The following is a 19,467-nucleotide window of genomic DNA, read 5'->3' on the forward strand; positions in this document are numbered from 1 at the left end:
ATTTGGGCATAAGTTCATTTAGAGCAAATCCGTTTGCTCAGCTGATTTTAATTCTAAGACTGTGTCTCCTTAAAGACTATGAATTCCCCTTTCCTCTTAATTTCTATTTCAGTAATCTGGCACACCATGCCTATGAACAATTCTTTCTAAAATGGAATGTGGGAGATATATTTTACAAACTCTTAATTATCTGAAAATGTTTTTATGTGACTGCTATATGTAAATTACAAGAAAAGTAAGAAATTAAGCATAAAAATGGGGGGAAAAGTTAATAATTCTTAAATATCTAGTCCTAGGAGGAATTCCTAAGCATGAGCAACAATGAAATAAGGCATAAAAAAATTGCATAGAACTTCTCAAAGAGAAAACATAAATGGCTAATAGACATATAAAAGAAACTCAGAAGAAATAAAAATTTTTTAAAATGTAATTTTTAGATTATTAAGAATATAAATATCATATTTAATTTATGTTTCATCTGGTAAAATAGCATTAATATTTACTTGTTGGTGCATGCAGAAAAGACACAAATTTACTAAAAATCGATTTAGTAATATATTTCAGGAGGTTTAAAAATAATACCTTTGGTTCTAATAATTTACTTTATAGAAACTGATCTTAAGGAAATGATCAGAAATTGTCAGCAATGTTTACAAAACTTATAAAGATATACATTGCAACAGACTATATGATAGTAAAAACCAGAAAAATTTCATGCTCTACAAGAAAAGGATATTTATATAAATAGTAAATTATTCAGGTGAAATAATATTCATCATTAAAAATGTGATCATAAGAATGTGCTCATAAAGAGCAGATGAACAAATGAGAAAAGTAATATACTAAAAAATCAAGAAAAATCAGAAATAAACCCATGCTCATGTGGTCAATTAATCTGTGACAAAGGAGGTAAGATTATACAATGTAGAAAAGACAGTCTGTTCAATAAATGGCTCTGGGAAAACTGGACAACTACTTGCAAAAGAATAAAACTGGATCTCTCTCTTCACCATACACAAAAATAAACTTGGAGTGGATTAAAGACCTAAAAAGTGAGATGTAGGTGTGCCTCGATGGCTCAAATTCTGTTAAGTGCCTCTTGGTTTAGGCTCAGGTCATGATCTTGCAGTTCCTGAGATTGAGCCCGACCTCGGACTTTGCACTAACATGACAGAGCCTGGCTGGGATTCTCCCTCACCCTCTTTCTCTGCCCTTCACCCATTCATTCTCCCTCTCTTTCTCAAAGTAAATAAACTTAAAAAAAAAAAAAAAAAGAATCGTCAATCACCATATTGTGCACCTGAAACTAACATAACATTTTATATCAATAATACTTAAACAGTAAAAAATAATAATAGTAATAATTGAAGAATAAACTAAGGGTACAACACATTACATAAACATTGTTCAACCTGATATAAAAGGTATATTTTTAAAGTATGGAAAGAAATATATAAAAATATGAACAATGGCTGATTCTAGACAGTGGAATTAAAATGTCTTTCAAACTTCTTTTTAATTTGGATATAAAATGACCACAGTATCAACAATTCATATGGTCATAACCCTCTCCTTGCCACATTTCCAAAATGGCTTTTATAAAATAGTATTTCCACATGGAAGAGTGTTTCTCAAAGTGAGTTCCTTGCAACATGAGGCAAACCATGGGGCTGTTAGGAGAGTTCCAGGGTCCAATATGCCTATGAAACCATATAACCATCTCTTGCTTGCAGCGAGTCACAATGCTAATCAGCATAATAAAGATACTGAGAAGTCTCCTCTTGGAAATAGAGAAACCTATTTAATTACAGTTTCTCAGCAGGGCCCAAAATTGTTTAACTATAACATTTCAGATAACACTCTTAAGAAGATGTGGAAGTGCTTTCAATGAAATACACTTAACAACATACTGACAAAGAATTCTATCGTGATTAAAGTGCCCAATAGATTTAAATAATTATGAGTTGGCATGTGTTTTATTTATTATGTGTCAAGAAAGTTAGCTGAATTAAAATTAAATATGATTTTTGACCTATTCATAAGCAATGATTTTATCATTTGTCTTTCTAAGTATATCTCAGCCTAAGTAATTAGAAATCAAATACTGAGATCACTTACACTCCTTACATTACAATCAGGTTATACATAGATTGCGTAGGTGTGGTTAGGTAAAGGCAAATAGAGAAAATGATGAAGAAAACAGAATTGTTAAAGACTAGCAGATGACATCCTAAATGCTCATCTTTACTCTGCAGCTGCCTTTTGGTTTGCTTTGCAAAGCAGAGATGATTCCTTAGCAGTTCAGCTAGAAGTTGATATATTAATTATGATACCTGCTTTTTACAGTTCCTCTTGGTTTTCCTTGCTTGGTATTGAGAGCTGAGGGGAGTTGAAAATGAATTGTCCTCATGAGCTTTATCATTTTATTCTGAGAAATGTTGTCAGCTCAAAAGTATTTCCTTTTGGAAAAAAAATTAATTATCTCAAAGCCTTAGTCTTTACTTCATAATATACCTGAGGAGCAGTAAGAGTAGACTTAGCTTTTGTGTGGTGTGGGGGAAATTATTGAGCTATGTGAAAGAAGCTGACTTCACACCGGCAACAGATAGTGGTGTAGGTGCTACAGATCAAGAGATATGTGTTTAGATGGGGAGAGTTCAGTGTTGTAAAGAACACAGAGGAGATTTCCACCATAGCTAGTAGGATGAAATAGAAGCTAACTGTTAGAGTTTCTATCCACAGCAAGAGGAATTTTCTAATTTGTAGGGTGTCCTACAGCCCAAACTTCCACTTTAACAGTCTTCTCATGAGATTCTCTGGCCAGTCCAGGCTTGAGTCAGAAACAGTGGGCCAAGGACATTCATACTAGTCTGCAGGACAGCTTGCTTAGGTGGCTTCAATACTGGTTAGCAGGTTGGTAGCTTTCCAGCATCCAAATGAACCCACTATCAGTTTGCTCGAATCCCCAATCCCAGCTTTTGAGGTCTTTTACTGTTTGCAACTTTGATATTCTGCCTCTCTTCCATTTTGCTAATGTCATTTTACCCCCATTCAAAAGATAAGTCTATCTTTTGAAGTTGGGGATCAAGACAGATCAAGTTTCCTTCTCTCAGTTTGTTCCATGGCACCACAGTCAGTATCATTGGTGCCCGCAAAGTGTTGCTTGCCCCTCTGCCTGTGAGTATTGTGAATATTTGCCTCCTGCCAGAGACCACAGCATATCAGTTTAGACGAAGGCCTATAAAAGCCCAACTACAGGGGTAAGAGTTTAGTGGTTTTTCATAAAATATAAAGCATTACTGGGGCCACTGGGTGACTCAGTTGCTTAAGCATCCAACTTTGGCTCAGGTCATAATCTCACAATTCATGGATTTGAGCCCTGCATCAGGTTCTGTGCTGACTGCCTCAGAGCCTGGAGCCTGCTTCAAATTGTGTGTCTCCCTCTCTCTCTGACCCTACCCCACTAGCGCTCTCTCTCTGTCTCTCAAAAATGAATAAATGTTAATTTTTTAAAAACAAAATATAAAGCATTACAGGGGACCCTGGATGGCTCAGTCCATTGAGCGTCTATCTTCAGCTCAGGTCATTATCTCATGGTTAGTGAGTTCTAGCCCTATGTCAGGATCTGTGCTGACAGCTCAGAGCCTGGAGCTTGCTTCAGATTTTGAGTTTCACTCTCTTTCTGACCTTCCCCCACTGTGTCTCGGTCTCTGTCTCAAAAATAAATAAACATTAACAAAAATTTAAATATAAAGCATAACTAATAAAGTGAATATTCCACATCCAGTGCATAAAATGTTGGGAAATATATAGAACTTCACAAAGAGTTTAAACACCATCCCAATGGCAGCCTTCCCAATTGTATTCACAAAGGTAACCCAGCAGAGCAGTGATAGCTTGGACTCTGAATTGAGTTCCTCCTCTTGCAAGATGCAGGACTTTGGACAAATGACTTAACCTCACTGGGTCTCACTTTCCTCATCTCTCAAACAGGATCATTTCGTGAGAATGAAATGAGTTACCACTTGAAATGCTGTTAGCGCCCTGTCATATACTTCACACACACTGGAAACATGCTACCTGTGGAAGACAGTGAATTCCAAGTAGAGCAGAAATCACTGCATGTCTTCAGTTCTTCTGTTATTATTGCACTTGGATAATCTAGTGGTTTGTTTGTATGAACTGATAGTCAAATGCCAATAACTATGTTGGTTTACCAGCAGACTTAGATCTGCATTTTGCTGCAACATTTACTTCAGAGTCACAGTGGACTGTTGGTAAAGAGTAACATAGCTATGAAATATTAGTCCGTTTTTCTCCATAATCACTTCAAACCTGAAGTAATAATTGCCTAATGCCTAATATCCTGAGTAAATTCAAAGCAATGTATCAAAGAGGTCTTTATACCAAATCTTGGAACTCTCTACCAGTTTCTACATCAGAAAATGTGTCTCCCTTCACTCTTATTATAACTTGAATCCACATCATGTACAGTAACGAAGATACACTGAACACAACCTTGTTAGCACACCATTGAAAAAGTAAGGTAAGGTCAGGGATCAAGATTTAAACAAGATCAAACAATTTAATTTTGAAAAATTGCATGACATTTTACCCTTATTTCCTGAGTACAACACAAATAAATAATGAGTGTTTACGCCAAAGTTATGCTCCGGAATATGCAGGAAGCATCCAGTGCTTTTAGATACCACCTTTAAAATCACTGGAGCCTCCATATTGATAAAACCCTACAGCTACAAACACAGATTTCTGAAAGATCCCCTATGCTTTGCTGAAACTTGGTTCTACCTTTGTTCTTTGCCTTCTGGACTAAAAGTCTTCCTTAGGTTCTGTTTGCTGGTAACAGGCTTTTATCTATTTTAAATTTGTTTAAAATAATTAAGATTTGCTGAATATTCTCTCCATACCAAAAGGTTATTTAAATATATACCTGGCTATTTAAATAACAAAACATACTCTTTTAGATAAGGTTTGCTAGTGCTTTTCATTTTTCTTGGTGCTGGAATTTTTGTGTGGATTTTTTTCAAAGTATGTGACATTGAGAAAAAAAAGTCCTGGCATGAGAATCAGGGATTCTGGGCCTAGACCTTGTTCCTCTTGCCTCGTGATCTTGGCAGGAAGACAGGCACAGTCTTTCGCACAGTGCCTGGCCCAATAGTAGGTAATCAGCTTATATTTGTCAAGTGGCCGAATGAATGACCTTTCAGAATTCAGGTTTCCAGAGATGTTACATACTGTGGAATCACAGCCTCTTCCTCTAGTGCCATACACTGCAACAATCCAGACAAAACCACGTATTGTAGATAAAGATGCTTTCAGGAAGTATAGACCATTATTGTTACTGTTATTAAAAGTTGCACTGTTTTTCTAGTTTTCAGAAGCGGATTACCAAGCTAAAAATTAGTAGCCAGACAGATCATGGTTCCAGTACTGATTGTACCATTTACCAGTTGGGTGACCTCTGTATGCGACGTAACCTCAGCTGAAGTCTCAATGTTCATATCAACAAATTAGGAATAGAAAAATATTTATGCATCAAATTGAGATGCAAATTAATTGATATAATGCATGCCAATCACTCAGTCCAGTTTCTGGCATAGGAATTATATTTATTGCTGTTTTTATTGCTATAATTACTACTGCTGCAACTAAACTACAATTTAAAACTATATATATGTGACAATGTCATCTACTTTAAATGTATCATGTACATACACACCAGAATGATAATAGTTTGCTTAATTCCAATAAATTCTTCCTCAAAGTGAAAGTTAACTGTAGAACGGTAAATGTTTTGACATGGCAGTATGGAAGAGAAAACTCTTACATGTTGATTTGAATAGGTCAATATATATAGGTGGAACCCTTATTTTAAGAACTTTACTCATCAGAATTAAAAAGTTACCAAAGACCATCTTTCAGCATGTTACCAAATAACAAAAAAAAAAACCCCAACAAATTCATATTTTCCCACTCAATGTATTATATAAAATATCAAAAGCAATGTGATGATTTTACAATATGGATATTATAAACATGTATGCCTTTTGTCTGACTTTTTGGATCAAACCCCTAAGTTCCCTTCCTGCTTCAAAATATCACAGAGCACAATTCAAGAAAAGTAATAAAAAGAAGTGACTGTCACCTGAAAAAAAAAAATAAACAGCCCAAACAAATAGTTTAGGAAAGTCAAAATACTTAAAGCTAAATGGTATTAAATAGAAATAAAACTATAATAATAATGCAAATAGTAACAAGAACTGTTACAAATCAGAAAAACACAAATTCAAACATGATTTGAGTTACATGCAATACAAAAAGTTCCTGGATTGAGTGATTATATGAACAGAGTGGCTTTTCTATTTAGAGTTCAGAGTTTTATAAACCAAGATTCTCATCATAAATCAACTTTTTAAAAAATTAAAACTATAAAAACAAGTTGACTTATGAAGGAAAATAAGCATTAAGATCCTTCAAGATTTTTCTCCTCTGCTTTCAAAGGGCCTTTTAGACAGTGCCCATGTCTTCCCAACCAAATATTTTCTAATTGTATATTCTTACTTTGGCCTGCAATCAACTTCCTCTTTCCCATAACAAACAAGGAAACAGAACAGGTAATATCTGGAACTAAAGTAAAACCGTGGCTTCATTCTAAGGATCTGACCAAAGGTATCATAAAAACCACGTTTCAATAGCATATCACAGAAAATGTTGCCTTTGGGTCCTCAAAGGGAAGCCCTACAGCTACCTTTAGGTTCTGTCAGGGACTCACGTTTTTTTTTTTTTTTTTTTTTTTTCAGGACACTCTGATGTAGGAATACAGTCCATCAATAGTCAACTCAGAGACCAAGTCCCTGGGGCACCAGGGTGCCTCAGTCAGTTAAGGTTCCAACTCCCTGAGATCAAGTTCAGGTCATGATCTAATGATTCATGAGATCCAGCCCAAGTCAGGCTCCACATTGATAGTGCAGAGCCTGCTTGGGACTCTCTCTCTCCCTCTGCCCCACCCCAGCTCATGCTCTGTCTCTCTCTGTTTTAAAAATAACTAAACATTAAAAAAAAAAAAAAAAAGAACACCATAGACTCTACTCTAGCAGAAGTCATTGTAATAGGAGTGGGGACTGTTAATTGAGTACTTTTTTCATGTAGGCTTAAAGGCCGCCAACTTTACTTGACTAAGTTCAATTCTGTTTTAGGATTTCTGTTCAAGGATCCACTTGACAGATGAGGAAACAGTTTTAGTAAAATGAAATCGTTTGCTCAAGGCCCTGCAGCTGTATGCAAAGCTGGGTTTCAAACGGGTCTGACTCTAAAACCCCTACACTTAACACCCTTCTGAGAGAGTTCAAGAATTAAATAACACCTCTTCCCTCAGAGCAAAGAAAACATCTACAAAACACTAACCATAAACTTTATTTAATGGCTGACCTTCATTCTTTCCAACTAAATAGGTCCTGGATACCCTCATCAAGGTTATTTGTAGAGGAGCTTATACAATTTCCAAGTTGAACCCTCTCTTTCTCTGCTTTTGATAATTACAGACATAAAATCAGGTTAAAATTACCATCCTTAGCAGCTTTGAAAAGGAACATAGACTATACTGGAAAGGAGTTGTCTACTCTGTGCTTGTCTGTGATTAAAGGGCAGTGGGATGGCTCTGGGCCTCCAGGCTCAGCAGCTTGTTATTTATGAGAATGAAATAGCAGAAATACCTGCTCCTCCAGTAAATTCTGCCTCTGTGAGTCACAAGGACACCGCCAGAAGAGGAGGAGAGTAGCAACTAAGAACAACAATTGTCCCGGTTTCCTGCATCCCAACATTACTGCCACCTGCAACATTAACAGCAGAATATACAGGATGATTCCACTCAGAACTCACAATGCCTTAACACCCAGGCATGGGCCATTTCGGGAAGAACAACAAAGGACTAAGAGCAAACAGACCTAAAGACCAAGAAAATGTATCGCTCTTCATATTTGCTCGGCAATTGCTCTGTATATTTGCACGTAGTCTAGTGCTCTCTACACTGAGCATTCTGGTTGGCAACTGCAGTCCACTGTTTGTTCTGTGATCTGAAAGTGCTACTTCTCCTTCAATTTTTGGTTTTCATTTTTCATTTCACTTTGCTTTGAAACCATTGTACTAGATCACATGAAATTACTAATCCAGATACAATTTAAGAATTTTTTTCAGCATGCCATGCTCATTTTACCACCTCACCAACTTGTGGAGTTGATAATGTCCATGCTAAATCATGATTATCTCTTGAATTTTATAATAAATTCATAGGACAAAGGTTAACATTATGTGTGTGTGGTGTGTATACAGATATAGACATAGACATAGATAGATATAGATAATGATATAGATATAGATATATCGATATGATTACCTTGCACTGAAATCGAAGTGATTCTAGAACTTCTACTAACAAAACATGTAACATCCATTTATCCATTTGGGCCAAATACCTTCAGTTTCTGCCTCAACATCCACCCTCCACGTCTCTCTACTCTGCTCTCTGCACCAGGAGGCTGACTTTCATTAGCTCCACCGGTAGGCTCCACGGCCCTGTGGCTTTCAGTGAGGATCAGCCAATGGGAAACATGGCTGAAAAGTAAGGCCTGGGTATTTAGTCCTGGGCCTCCCTCCCTGCTGAGTATTAAGGGGTTGGCTGCATGGCATCTCTCACAAAGCCTATGTCAGGATACCTTCCCCCCAAAGTTCTCTGGGTTTTCTGGTAACTGTTTCTGCTCCCTGCTCAGAAGTAGTGAAGGAGGGCTCCCGTGCGGTTCCAGGTGCCGCCTTCATCCTCTGTTTTGCCAGAAAGCTCTGCCCACAACTTGATACACATGACAACATTAGGTAAACTCTCCTAGATGATTCAATTTGCTCAGGCAGGCTCTTTCTTTCTGGGACCCTGATATACCTCTGGGGATAAAAAAGGATGAATAGGATATGATTCCTGCTGTCACAACATGTAATCTTCTCTGGCATGTGACCTGTGCAGTTGTACAGGCTCCCCACTCAGAAGGAACTCCTGCTTGAGCTTATGTACTCTCATTCCCCTATGTTGGGATTCTTGGTCATTTTGGAATGCGAGGCCCCACATTTTTTATTTTAGAGTGGGCTCAACAAACTGTTTAGCCACTCCCGCAGATGCAGTGAAGACACTGGATACAAATGCAACTCTGATAACAATAAGAGCTATTTACTGAGGTCTCGCTCTGTTCCAAATGCTATTCTTAACACTATATGCATATTACCTCATTTAAATCCTCTCCGCACGCAATGAGGAGGGTGATATTATTATTGGTACTTTTTAGATAAGGAAGAGGGGCAGAGAGAGAATTGAAATAACTTGCCCAAGTTCACACTGCTACAAATTATCGAATATGGGATTCTAATCCAGGCATTCTGGCTTCTTCTATTCTACTCCACTTCTGTGATGGAAACACAGAAAGGAACATAATCAGGATTAATCTGCAATTAAACCTTAAATACATGTGTCCAGTAATATGCCATGGATTTAAGACTCTAGCAATAACTATGTCTCCTATATAGGAAAGCTAATCACAAAGTTACCATAGGGACAGAAAAGCTATGCCTAACAGATGAAATTGAATTTCTCATATCATACAGGATAAGAATAGCTGAAGGCGCTTGTAAATATTAATAAGTCTTTTGCTTTTAACAGGTCTCTTAGTTCTGAATAAAATCAAAATGACATGTACCTCTGTTTATGTGGACTTTCTCAAACTATTTTCTTCATTCCTAACAACTCCAAGATAGCCGGTAAACAAGAACAATAAAAGTTGTTATTTACTTCCAGAAAGAAGTTAAATAAACACAATATCTAAGAGATAATTTAATTAGATTCCTTTATTTCTAAAATACAGAGTTGGTTTTTTTTTGCAACACAAGCACAAATACTCTGCTGCTTATAGAAAAATGAAAGGCCACATCCTTATGAAAACAGCTATCTTCACTGTCTTAGAAATGATAAAATAGAACATACCCCAGTTTAATTTCTATACCAGTCAAATTATTTAAAATCACACAAGGTGCTAGTTTTTAAGTTTTACGTAATGGTTATGTAACTCACTGCCTTCCACTCTTTGGTTATGTAGCGTTGTTTTTATTTTCCTTTCTCCCTCAAATCTCTACAGATCCTTCTTGCTAATCAGAAATGTTTCTTCCTTCATTCGAAGCACTGCACACTTTAATAGATTTTGTTTCTACTTTCTTGGATGATAATTTTACCCCGTCGTTTAGACAAGACTCACACAAATCAGGGGTTACTTCTTGATTACATGGATTCTCAGATTCTTGTAAACATCTCCGAGAAAGGCAGGTAAATACCCCGATTATTATTTTTATCTTCCTGTCATCACTTTAAGATCCGCAACTGGATCTTACACATCCCAATCTGACATCAGAATCACAACAGACTCCCTTTTCCCCCCAAAAAATGAGCCAGTCGTCAGGGCTGACTAGTGCATTTTAAAGGGTATCTCAGCCAAGGGTATTATTTTTAAGAGATGAGCAAATGGGGAAACCCCACAGTCCAGCCAATAAAATATGAACTGAAGGTGCAAAGAAGCACTCATAAATATGACTTCGAACAAGGGATTCATTGTTTGGCTCCAACCCCTTCAGTGGCTCCTCTGATCTCAGCCCCTCTCTGTGCGTCAGGGAAGCCCCTTCCTTTAACCTGTGGTTTTTTCAAGCTGAGACACTATATTATTTATGACTGTAAATGTGAGTAGCCTGCTGTCCACTCCTTGTACACACACACACACACACACACACACAGCCCCCCTCCCTTTTCCCCACTTTGGTATTTTAGTGTGGAAGGATGAAAGGGTTATCCCCTGGAGCCAATGTGGTTGGGGATGTTGAATTAGCTGCTGTGTCGGTATGAGGTAGACTGAGGATTTCCCAACACATCCTCCACCTGCATGACCCAAAGACCAGCCTCTAATGACATATTTCATTCATTTTCTTTCCTTCAAGGGCTTGTTGAAAAATTACTATATTTCTTTCTCTGTCTCAACCTCATTGTTCTCTGCTCTTGATCTTTCTATCCTCCCTCATCCGCTTTCTCAATTAAAAAAGAAAAGGAAATAGTCTCTTCACAAAAGAGAACAAGTGTTAAATAAACATAATGTAAGCTAAGGAGTTTTCTAAATTAACAGAGAATTACATTTTCGATCAGTGTTATTTTCGTTCATTTTTTTTTTACATTCCTTTAAATGTCCCCTTTTAAATTTTAATTATGTTATAAAGTAGGGAAGGCAAAAACAATTAAATTCTGTCAATGGGATCCTCTGGGAGAGGTGAGGAGGCAAAGAAGAATGGGACAGGGGAGAAACAATTACAGGGATAGTCACAGCCAGAGAAGTCCTGGTGCCCTGGGGAGCTTTTCTCCTGGTGGGCTGAGGCTGCGACTGGCACATCCTAACCTTTTCCCTCTCAACGCCAGAGAAACAGGAGGCTGTACCTAAATGATCAAGCTGTAACTAATTGATTTTCAGCTAATCTAAGCCTCCAGCTATGAAGAAACAAGGACCAAAGGCAAACCCGGGGAAGGGGTGAGGGCGTAAGGAGACGGGTGCCAAGAAAGCCTGGAGGTAGAGAGACCAGAGAACTAAAGAGGAAAGGGGAAAGGCCAAATAATGTGAGGGATGAGGGTGAGGAGAGAGGGAGGCAATATTGAAAAAAAATGGAAGAATAAAAGGAGAGCTGGAAGTGGTGGGTGAGACCATCCAAACCCTATGGGTTCATGTTATCATACCTTCTCATTTCCAGCTGTTACTTCTTATTCAACTTTTAAAACGGGCTATTTGTAAAGGACCATTAAGATGAGCAAAAAGCTTTTAATTAAACCATGTGATTACACCTATCTCTGAAGCCAGGCCTGTCATTTGACAATGATGTGGCTTTAAAGAACAAGAATCCCTTGGATCACATTTATGAATGCCAAGGTTGTTGAAGAAGAGAGTAAGGAGATTTCCACCTTCAGCAACTTTTCTCTTCAAAAGTTAAAGGTGTTCAAGAATTATTGTTTTATCCATTTTTAGCATCTCTTTTTCCAGGCATAACCCATGAATGTGTACTGTAATGTTTTAGATCATCTTTCTTCCCTTCTCATCACAACCCCCCCAAAATCTTGCATGTGTTTATGGGTATGTTTATGTTACACAAGTGTTAATAACCATGTTGGAGAGACTACATAGATAGGCATCTTTAGGTAGATCTGTGCACAAATTCCTCTCCACTGGGCACTTGAGTCAGCCAAAAGCAACATTAAATATCAATGATGTCTTTCAAACCTGTCAACTGAGAACATAAGCATTTTTTTCTTCCAGTACCAGGACCGTTTAATGATTTGGGGAAGTAAGGGGAGAAGGGCTTAATTTAAAGTTCTAAAAGTATTTTTTTCTGAATCAGGTCTTCACATGCTAAATATGTTATAAAATATGAAAAAACTCATGCATCACACTTATGTGCTTTGATGCTTTTGAATTAATACATGTTCTTGAAACATACCTAAAGTTTTTTACTCCAATCCAACTGATGAGAACCCATTAAAAAAAAAACAACCCAAATTCTTCTTTACCAGAGAAATACATGTAGACATGGAATAATATAAAATTAAATTTCTCTTGCTTATTGTTTTTTGTAATTTCCAACAAAACATCTACAATGTGATATCATTTGAATTGTACTCTTTCCAAGTATCCAAATAAAATTGCATTCTAACTTTAAGGATCTTAGAAATATGCTATGTGTTTATCTTAATGTAAACAGAACGTATACTTAAAAATTTCAAGCAAGTTAATCTTCCCTTTTATTTGCATAGATATCTGATATATAAACTAATCCTTAATATTTTTGAGAGAGAGATGGTTAAATGAGAAAAGATTTATCAGAAAGATATTTTTGTTCTTAACAAAATAACCTGGTGTTGACCAAGAAAAGATTTCCTGTGATAGTCACCAGTTTCAGGGACAAAGCAGACAGAGGAATCAACTTATAAAAGCTGGACAGTAAGAGACTGACAAAAATTGGCCCAAAACTAATGAATACAATAGAATGGGAAGTTTCTCTTCACACAGCAATTAATATTTATCTCTTCAAAGTGAATAAATCACTAAAACAACATAAGGGTCAAAATAATGTGCTTATGTCTATTTACTTGTTTATATTGGCCTTAAGGCAATTTTTTTCCCATTTTATTTTTTTTTCTTTTAGGAAGTTTTCATCTATTTTTCACTTATGAACAAAAAAAATTAATCTTATCTGAAATTTAAAAAAACGGTTCTTTGCTGTAATATGATTCAGAGCTTGTATTCATTAAATTGTTCGTGAGCAAAACTAATGTTAGAAAAAAATGTCCTCCTGAATGACAAGATAATTTTAGAAAATCCATTATTTGACCTAAAAATGACACATACAAGCATTAATAAAAGGATACTGCTGCATCCTCTGCATGCAATTCACCTTATTATGGGAACTGTCAACAGATTCTTTTCACATATTTAAACATCCAGGTGACTTCCTCAATACAAATCCCTTGCTTATTGCTAATTTGATCATTAGCCCTTAGTCCCCACTATATACATGATACTTAAATAAATAAATAAATAATCCCCCTGAGTCTTATAAGAACATGAAAAAAGTGCCAGATATTATTTGTTAATGAATGTTACATTGAGAACCACTGAAATCCTTAATGCAGTTAATCATAATACACTTTCACCTTTTCTAAGTACACTTTGACCTATTTCAGTATGGAAGAAATACAGAAATTAAAGCTTTTTACTAAGTAGTGATTGGATGTAAGCTCTGGATATATTAGAAGGCATGGTCTAAGGATAAAATATAATTGTGATTCAAGTTTCCTCAGAGACTACTAGGAAATAGTATCAGAATCAATTTGTCAGTAATTTCACATGAGACATTTAGTTTGGAATTATTAAATAAAAAGTCAATATGGTTTATTATTTAAGATAAATCACTATTCAGCAGTTCAAGCATAATAAAAATAAATATTTTCTGAAGCTTATATCTGATATTATTTCTCCAGAGTAAAATGAATAATTGTGTTTCATGGTACAGTTAGTAAGCTGGCTTTGTTGTTATAATCCAAACGATACAACTAAAATTTCATTGATTTAAAAAATATAAGTATTCTTTAATGATAAAATGGTTCAAGAAGTCACTGAATAAAGCTCTTTATTATTGTTTTTGGCTTTCTTATCCTGTGTAAATGTATAAAAGGTAATGGCACACTGATTCTGAAATCATGCTTAATTCTTTTCTAAAACAAATACATTTCTTTTGTGAATGATCAAAATATTTGACTGCAATGAAATATATTTTAGAACAGATTCATGACTGACCTATTGTTTTTTAAAGTACATAACACATTCCTCGCCGTCAGATTTTAGGTTTTAAAGTACATAACACATTCCTCCCTGTCAGATTTTAGGTGGCCTGAACTAATTTTTTCAGTGATTTTATTTTATAAATATGTAAATCATGCTGACTGAAAATTTCTATTAAAATATCAAAACTCCTTTAAATTGCTGAATAATGCTTTAGAAACTGCAACAAAGTGAAATATACCATGAGCCACAGTGCATACCACTTATACTAGGAAGAAGCAACCAACCTAATTTAGAATTAAGCCATATTTAATGGCTTGAAAGTTCCTAACAAAACCTGTTAATTATACGTAGAAGAAAAGGCCTCCAGGACACCTGATTAGGGCAACGAATGATGACCTACTAAAACTTCATAATGAGAGCTTTGTCTCTACTAACATGGAACATGATTTATTAAGCACCTTATCCTTCATGCTAGGATTGCTAAGAGCAAATGAGCAGAGCATATGAAGCGACATGTATTATAAAAGTGTTCATGTATTTAAATTTGTTGCTATCTGTCTTTTCAAAGACTATTTTCTTTGAGATATTATATGAGGACGTTTTTAATTAAGTATAATAAAACATGTCAATTTTATGGCAAAGCAGATTGCAGTTTTCAAACAAAGTTTTGAAAGTTCTTACATTAAAATGGTTCTAATCCTTTCAAGTTGATTCAATTTCTTCATAAAACTGTATCTCTAAAAATAAATATATTGTATATTTTTTGAATGTCTGAAGACAGTAAATTTTCATCTTCAGACTCTACTAAAACATTTTTTTTTAATTTACAGCCCTTTTAAAATCACTTTGAATTGTTAACTCTTTAATATTTATGAGAGATGAAATATTGGACACTAATTTACCATTTGATATGGTCACTGCTTAAAAACAACCATGAAAGTATCAGCACTGGGAAAAATATAATGTAAAAAAGTATTCTGTAATAATGTTGCTAATTAAAGAATTTTTCAATTCATTTTTTTATCTTAAAGGAAAAGGAAAAGGAAAAGTTTGCATAGGTAAAGACCACATAGCATGTTTTATATTTCTCTTGCTTCTGGAAATAATCAAATGGGAAGGATATTGTTTCATCATTAAGAAGTTAAGAAATGTTAGTTTGAAGCTTCCTTTCCAAAATATCTTTCATAGCATTTCAGAATCTCTCCCTGAAAACATTTGATAGTAATATTTTACAATAGTATTTGATCTAGTTAATTGCACATTAATATTTTCACAGTAGCTGTCTCCCCCAAATGAGAGATTTTTGGTGGCATACATATATATACTTATACATTTGTTAAATTGTTAACAAAAAAAAAGTGTTTCAGAATGTCACTGTTACTTTTCAATCTGTAAATGCTTGTTTATTTTTTATTTGTATTATTACCTTTGTGCTCATAGCATAGCTATACCCATAAATTTTCCTTTTTTGTAGACTACTGCCTGTTTATTCATACAGTAAAGCAAGGTTGAAATTTTAACAAGAGCTAGAAAGACCCAAATCTACTCAACCATAAGTGTTTAATTTTTGTTTTTCGTGTTTAAAAAATCATATATATAATATATACACACGTGTGTACATACGTGTGTGTGTGTGTGTGCACGTATGACTTTGTTGCCTAAAGCAAAATGTTACATTGCATCAGTGAAAGAAAGGAAACAGAAGCTGGAGAAGAGAGTTATAGAAAATGACTTTATATAAACATGACCACCTACCAGGCAGCTACTTTACTATTAGAAAAACTTCCACTTTGTAACAGCAGAGTTTAACAAATAAAAGAACCACATACCTAAATTGACAAAGCTCATGACCATGTCAGCATCATTCAGAAAGTTGGTATCATGTAGGCTGGCTAGAGGAGGACTCTGGGTGGTCAGAGGAGTTGTTCGAGATAACTGTATGCGACGAGGGTACCCATTGGGAGAGGCTGGGTATCCTTTTCTCGCCCCTCTGGCCTCTGCTGCCAGGGATGCCCTCACTGAGTACTCTGACTCTTCGGGATTTTCTTCATTGGCCATAGCATTGTACAGATCCAGCATAAAGAGAGGTGCAGAGGAAGCTTGTTTTCCAGGTGAAAATGGTCTGGGTCTATGAGGCAAACCCAAGATAGAGAGAATTTCCCTCTGTATTTCCCGTCTTTCGTGGTTCCGTAGTCTTCTATAAATAAAACTGGAGTGGACATGATTGTCTCCCAAACCTCCTTTTGCATAACCCACTAGAACCCAGCAGCTCCAGAGGAAACCCACAATACTCCTAAGTAGAAATACAGTCAGATGCATTTTTGTCCAAAAGCAAGAGTTGATATTTTTAGTCCTTCTTGTCCTCTTAAAAAAAATGTAAAAGTTCCTAGGAGGTACGCTTTCCCAGTAGCTGAAAAAACAAATTTACCTATTCTTCATGACAGTGACATTTCTGAACATAACATCCTCATGGATTTTTTTCTGTCCTATTTTAAATATTTTGAAATATGTCAAGAATCGTTATCTCTAAGAAAGCTGAAACTTGGATTTCCAATTATCCACAGTTGTTAAGAGTTTTTGCTGCATTGATGTAGCAGAAGACGGCTAATATTATTTGATCAGATGACCTATGCATTCCTATATGAATTTATGATAATCAGGCCTTTGGTATTTGGATTAACGAAAGTTGATCTTCTGATAAACTGTCGGTTCCCAAAGTTATCTTCACTTGCTCTTGAGTTCTTCTCAACCCTTGAGCTCTTTCCAAGACAAATCCTGATTTCTGAATCACAGATCTATGCTGATCTGCACCTTGGTGTTGGAATATAGATTTGTCCGGCAGCTTGGTGATAACTTTAACATCTTTTGTGTCGTCTTAGTGTAAAATAAGACTCAAGGTTGTACTATTCAAGCAAATGTGTTTCCCTGAATTTACTTGAAAACCTTCCTGTAAGTCCATTCAATCCCTTTCTCCTTCTAACTGCTAATTCCACCTCCAGCAGGCACAAATATACCAGCCCTCTTCAAGGGAGATCTAAAGAGTAATGTAAGCACAACCCTGCTGGGAAAGAAGAGGCTTCTCATTGTAATTTGAAACTGGTAAAGCAAAAAGAACTTAACCCTTTTGCTACCAGGAAAGCCTTCATTTTCACAATTTTATAGCCACGCATCTAACATAGTACAGTGATACATGGGGCATTTAAGTTCTGGCGAGGGGGGAAAGCCTGTTTTCAAGCAGCAGACTGAAAATTTTGCCACCAATTTTACATAGTACTCTCTTAGATCTCTCTTTTCATAGTACACATTTAATACACTTCTATATTAACTCTCAGGCTGTGGCTAACTTAACATACATCTCAGTTCTATATTTGAAGTTATTTCCAGCCTTTATGAGTAATTGTAGTTTACTTCTTAAAAAATAAAAGGAAGAGTTGTAACTTGAGGCTAATTTGTTGTTTCTTAATGACAGCCAGATCTTTTTAGAATAAAATACAGTAGATAATTAATCACCAGTAAATACATTCTAGCTCCCAAAGCAGTAGTTATAGTAATTCAATAATGGTGGGGAGATAGCCCAGCTCTAATGATCTTTAAATGCAAAAATTTCAACCAGAAAAATATATTTATATTTCTCTTATTAAGGCAGTTACAGTTGAAATACAAATACCCTAGAAAACAGTGTCATGATTCTTTTAAGTCATTTCAGTTGAAATGTAAACACACTTACAAATTAGATTTTTCCCATAAGTTATACTCAGTACTTTGGTTTGTTTTAACCCATGCAAATAAACACAAGTCATCTATTCTTTATGACTACCTGCAGATTGAAATTTGCATTTTCAAAATTTGATGGGCATAATGGGGAAAGTGCACACCTTTCTAAAATACCATACTTAATCCAAGGAAATGAGCAAAGTACGTGTTTATCCTTAATGTTTAATGCCTTTAAAGTTTGGAAGTCTACAATGTTTTTGTGCAGCTATAATTTTCCTTACAAGCTCTCACTTAACCTTACGGCTCACAGTACTTTCATTGTCTGGGATATTATTCTGATACCAGTGTAGATTTATCGAGCAAATTCTAGAACTATTATGAAATTTTAATGTTTTTCTTTTGCTCTACCTACCTAGAGGAGCCTGGTTTCTTGTTTAATTTCTTTTTAAATATTTCCTCAGAGTTTCTAAAGCATAGTCATATTTTTCACAAGTCTTCAGTTTATTGGTGAAGGCAAGATACTGAAAGGACTTGCTGAATTTTATTGTATGCCTCATTTTTCTTATACAAACTCACTGCCCTAAAACTTGATAATACTGCTTAATATTTGCCCTACTGAAAATTCTTTATTGATAGCCATGTAGGATGCACAGTAGCACACACAAGTACTGACATGCATGGAACACCTCTATAAAAGAGACATCATATGAATAGCAATAGTGCAGGTTACAAGTGAAGGAATATTATTTCAATAAGAAATGGTTTAAACTATTCAAATTCTTGAAACTGTTTATTCCATATCCAAACCAAACTGTGGATTCAAATTAAGCACTTTGAGACCAAAAAAAAAAAAAAAAAAAAAATAAACAAAAATATCTGTTTCTGTGCATTTATAAAACCAATCCCAGCTAAAGTCTACTATAGTTGTTGTCTACATTTTAAAATAAATTATCAAGTTCTGGCTATGCTTCATGTCTCTAGAGTTCAGTATAAAGTTACAAGTAAAAACTGGCCACGTTAGAGGAAGAGCAATTTTTATATCTTCCACACTTGCTTTTTTCTCCTTAAGATACAAGTGAAAAATAAAAATGAGTTTAGGTGTTGCCAGTCTCAAAAACTCATTTTCCCAAAGCATGATTTATAATATCAATCAATGTAATTGTAATTTAACTGCTTAACCAGGCATATAGCCTAACTCTATGTTGGATATCAGTTGCCAGTATTTCTGGTAAGAATTTTTCGTAACTACCCTCCCCCACCTTCCCTTCCAACTCAGACTAGATTTGGCAAACATTCATTTTTCAAAAGGATCAACATGTGCAATGAGAGGGACAAA

At 35.5% G+C, this 19,467-nt stretch overlaps 1 protein-coding gene across 1 annotated transcript in view; it reads right to left on the reverse strand.

Moving 5' to 3' along the window:
- BMP5 (bone morphogenetic protein 5) overlaps positions 1 to 17,439 on the reverse strand; it is a 113,939-nt gene extending 96,500 nt beyond the window's left edge. The window contains exon 1 of the mRNA XM_077769072.1: positions 16,247 to 17,439. Coding sequence (XP_077625198.1) covers positions 16,247 to 16,736 — 490 coding nt within the window. The 5' untranslated portion in view covers positions 16,737 to 17,439. The remainder of the gene's footprint in view (positions 1 to 16,246) is intronic.
- Positions 17,440 to 19,467: the final 2,028 nt, after the last annotated feature.

The sequence above is a fragment of the Crocuta crocuta genome, unplaced genomic scaffold (genome assembly GCF_008692635.1).
Source record: "Crocuta crocuta isolate KB4526 unplaced genomic scaffold, BGI_CrCroc_1.0 scaffold205, whole genome shotgun sequence".
NCBI lineage: Eukaryota > Metazoa > Chordata > Mammalia > Carnivora > Hyaenidae > Crocuta > Crocuta crocuta.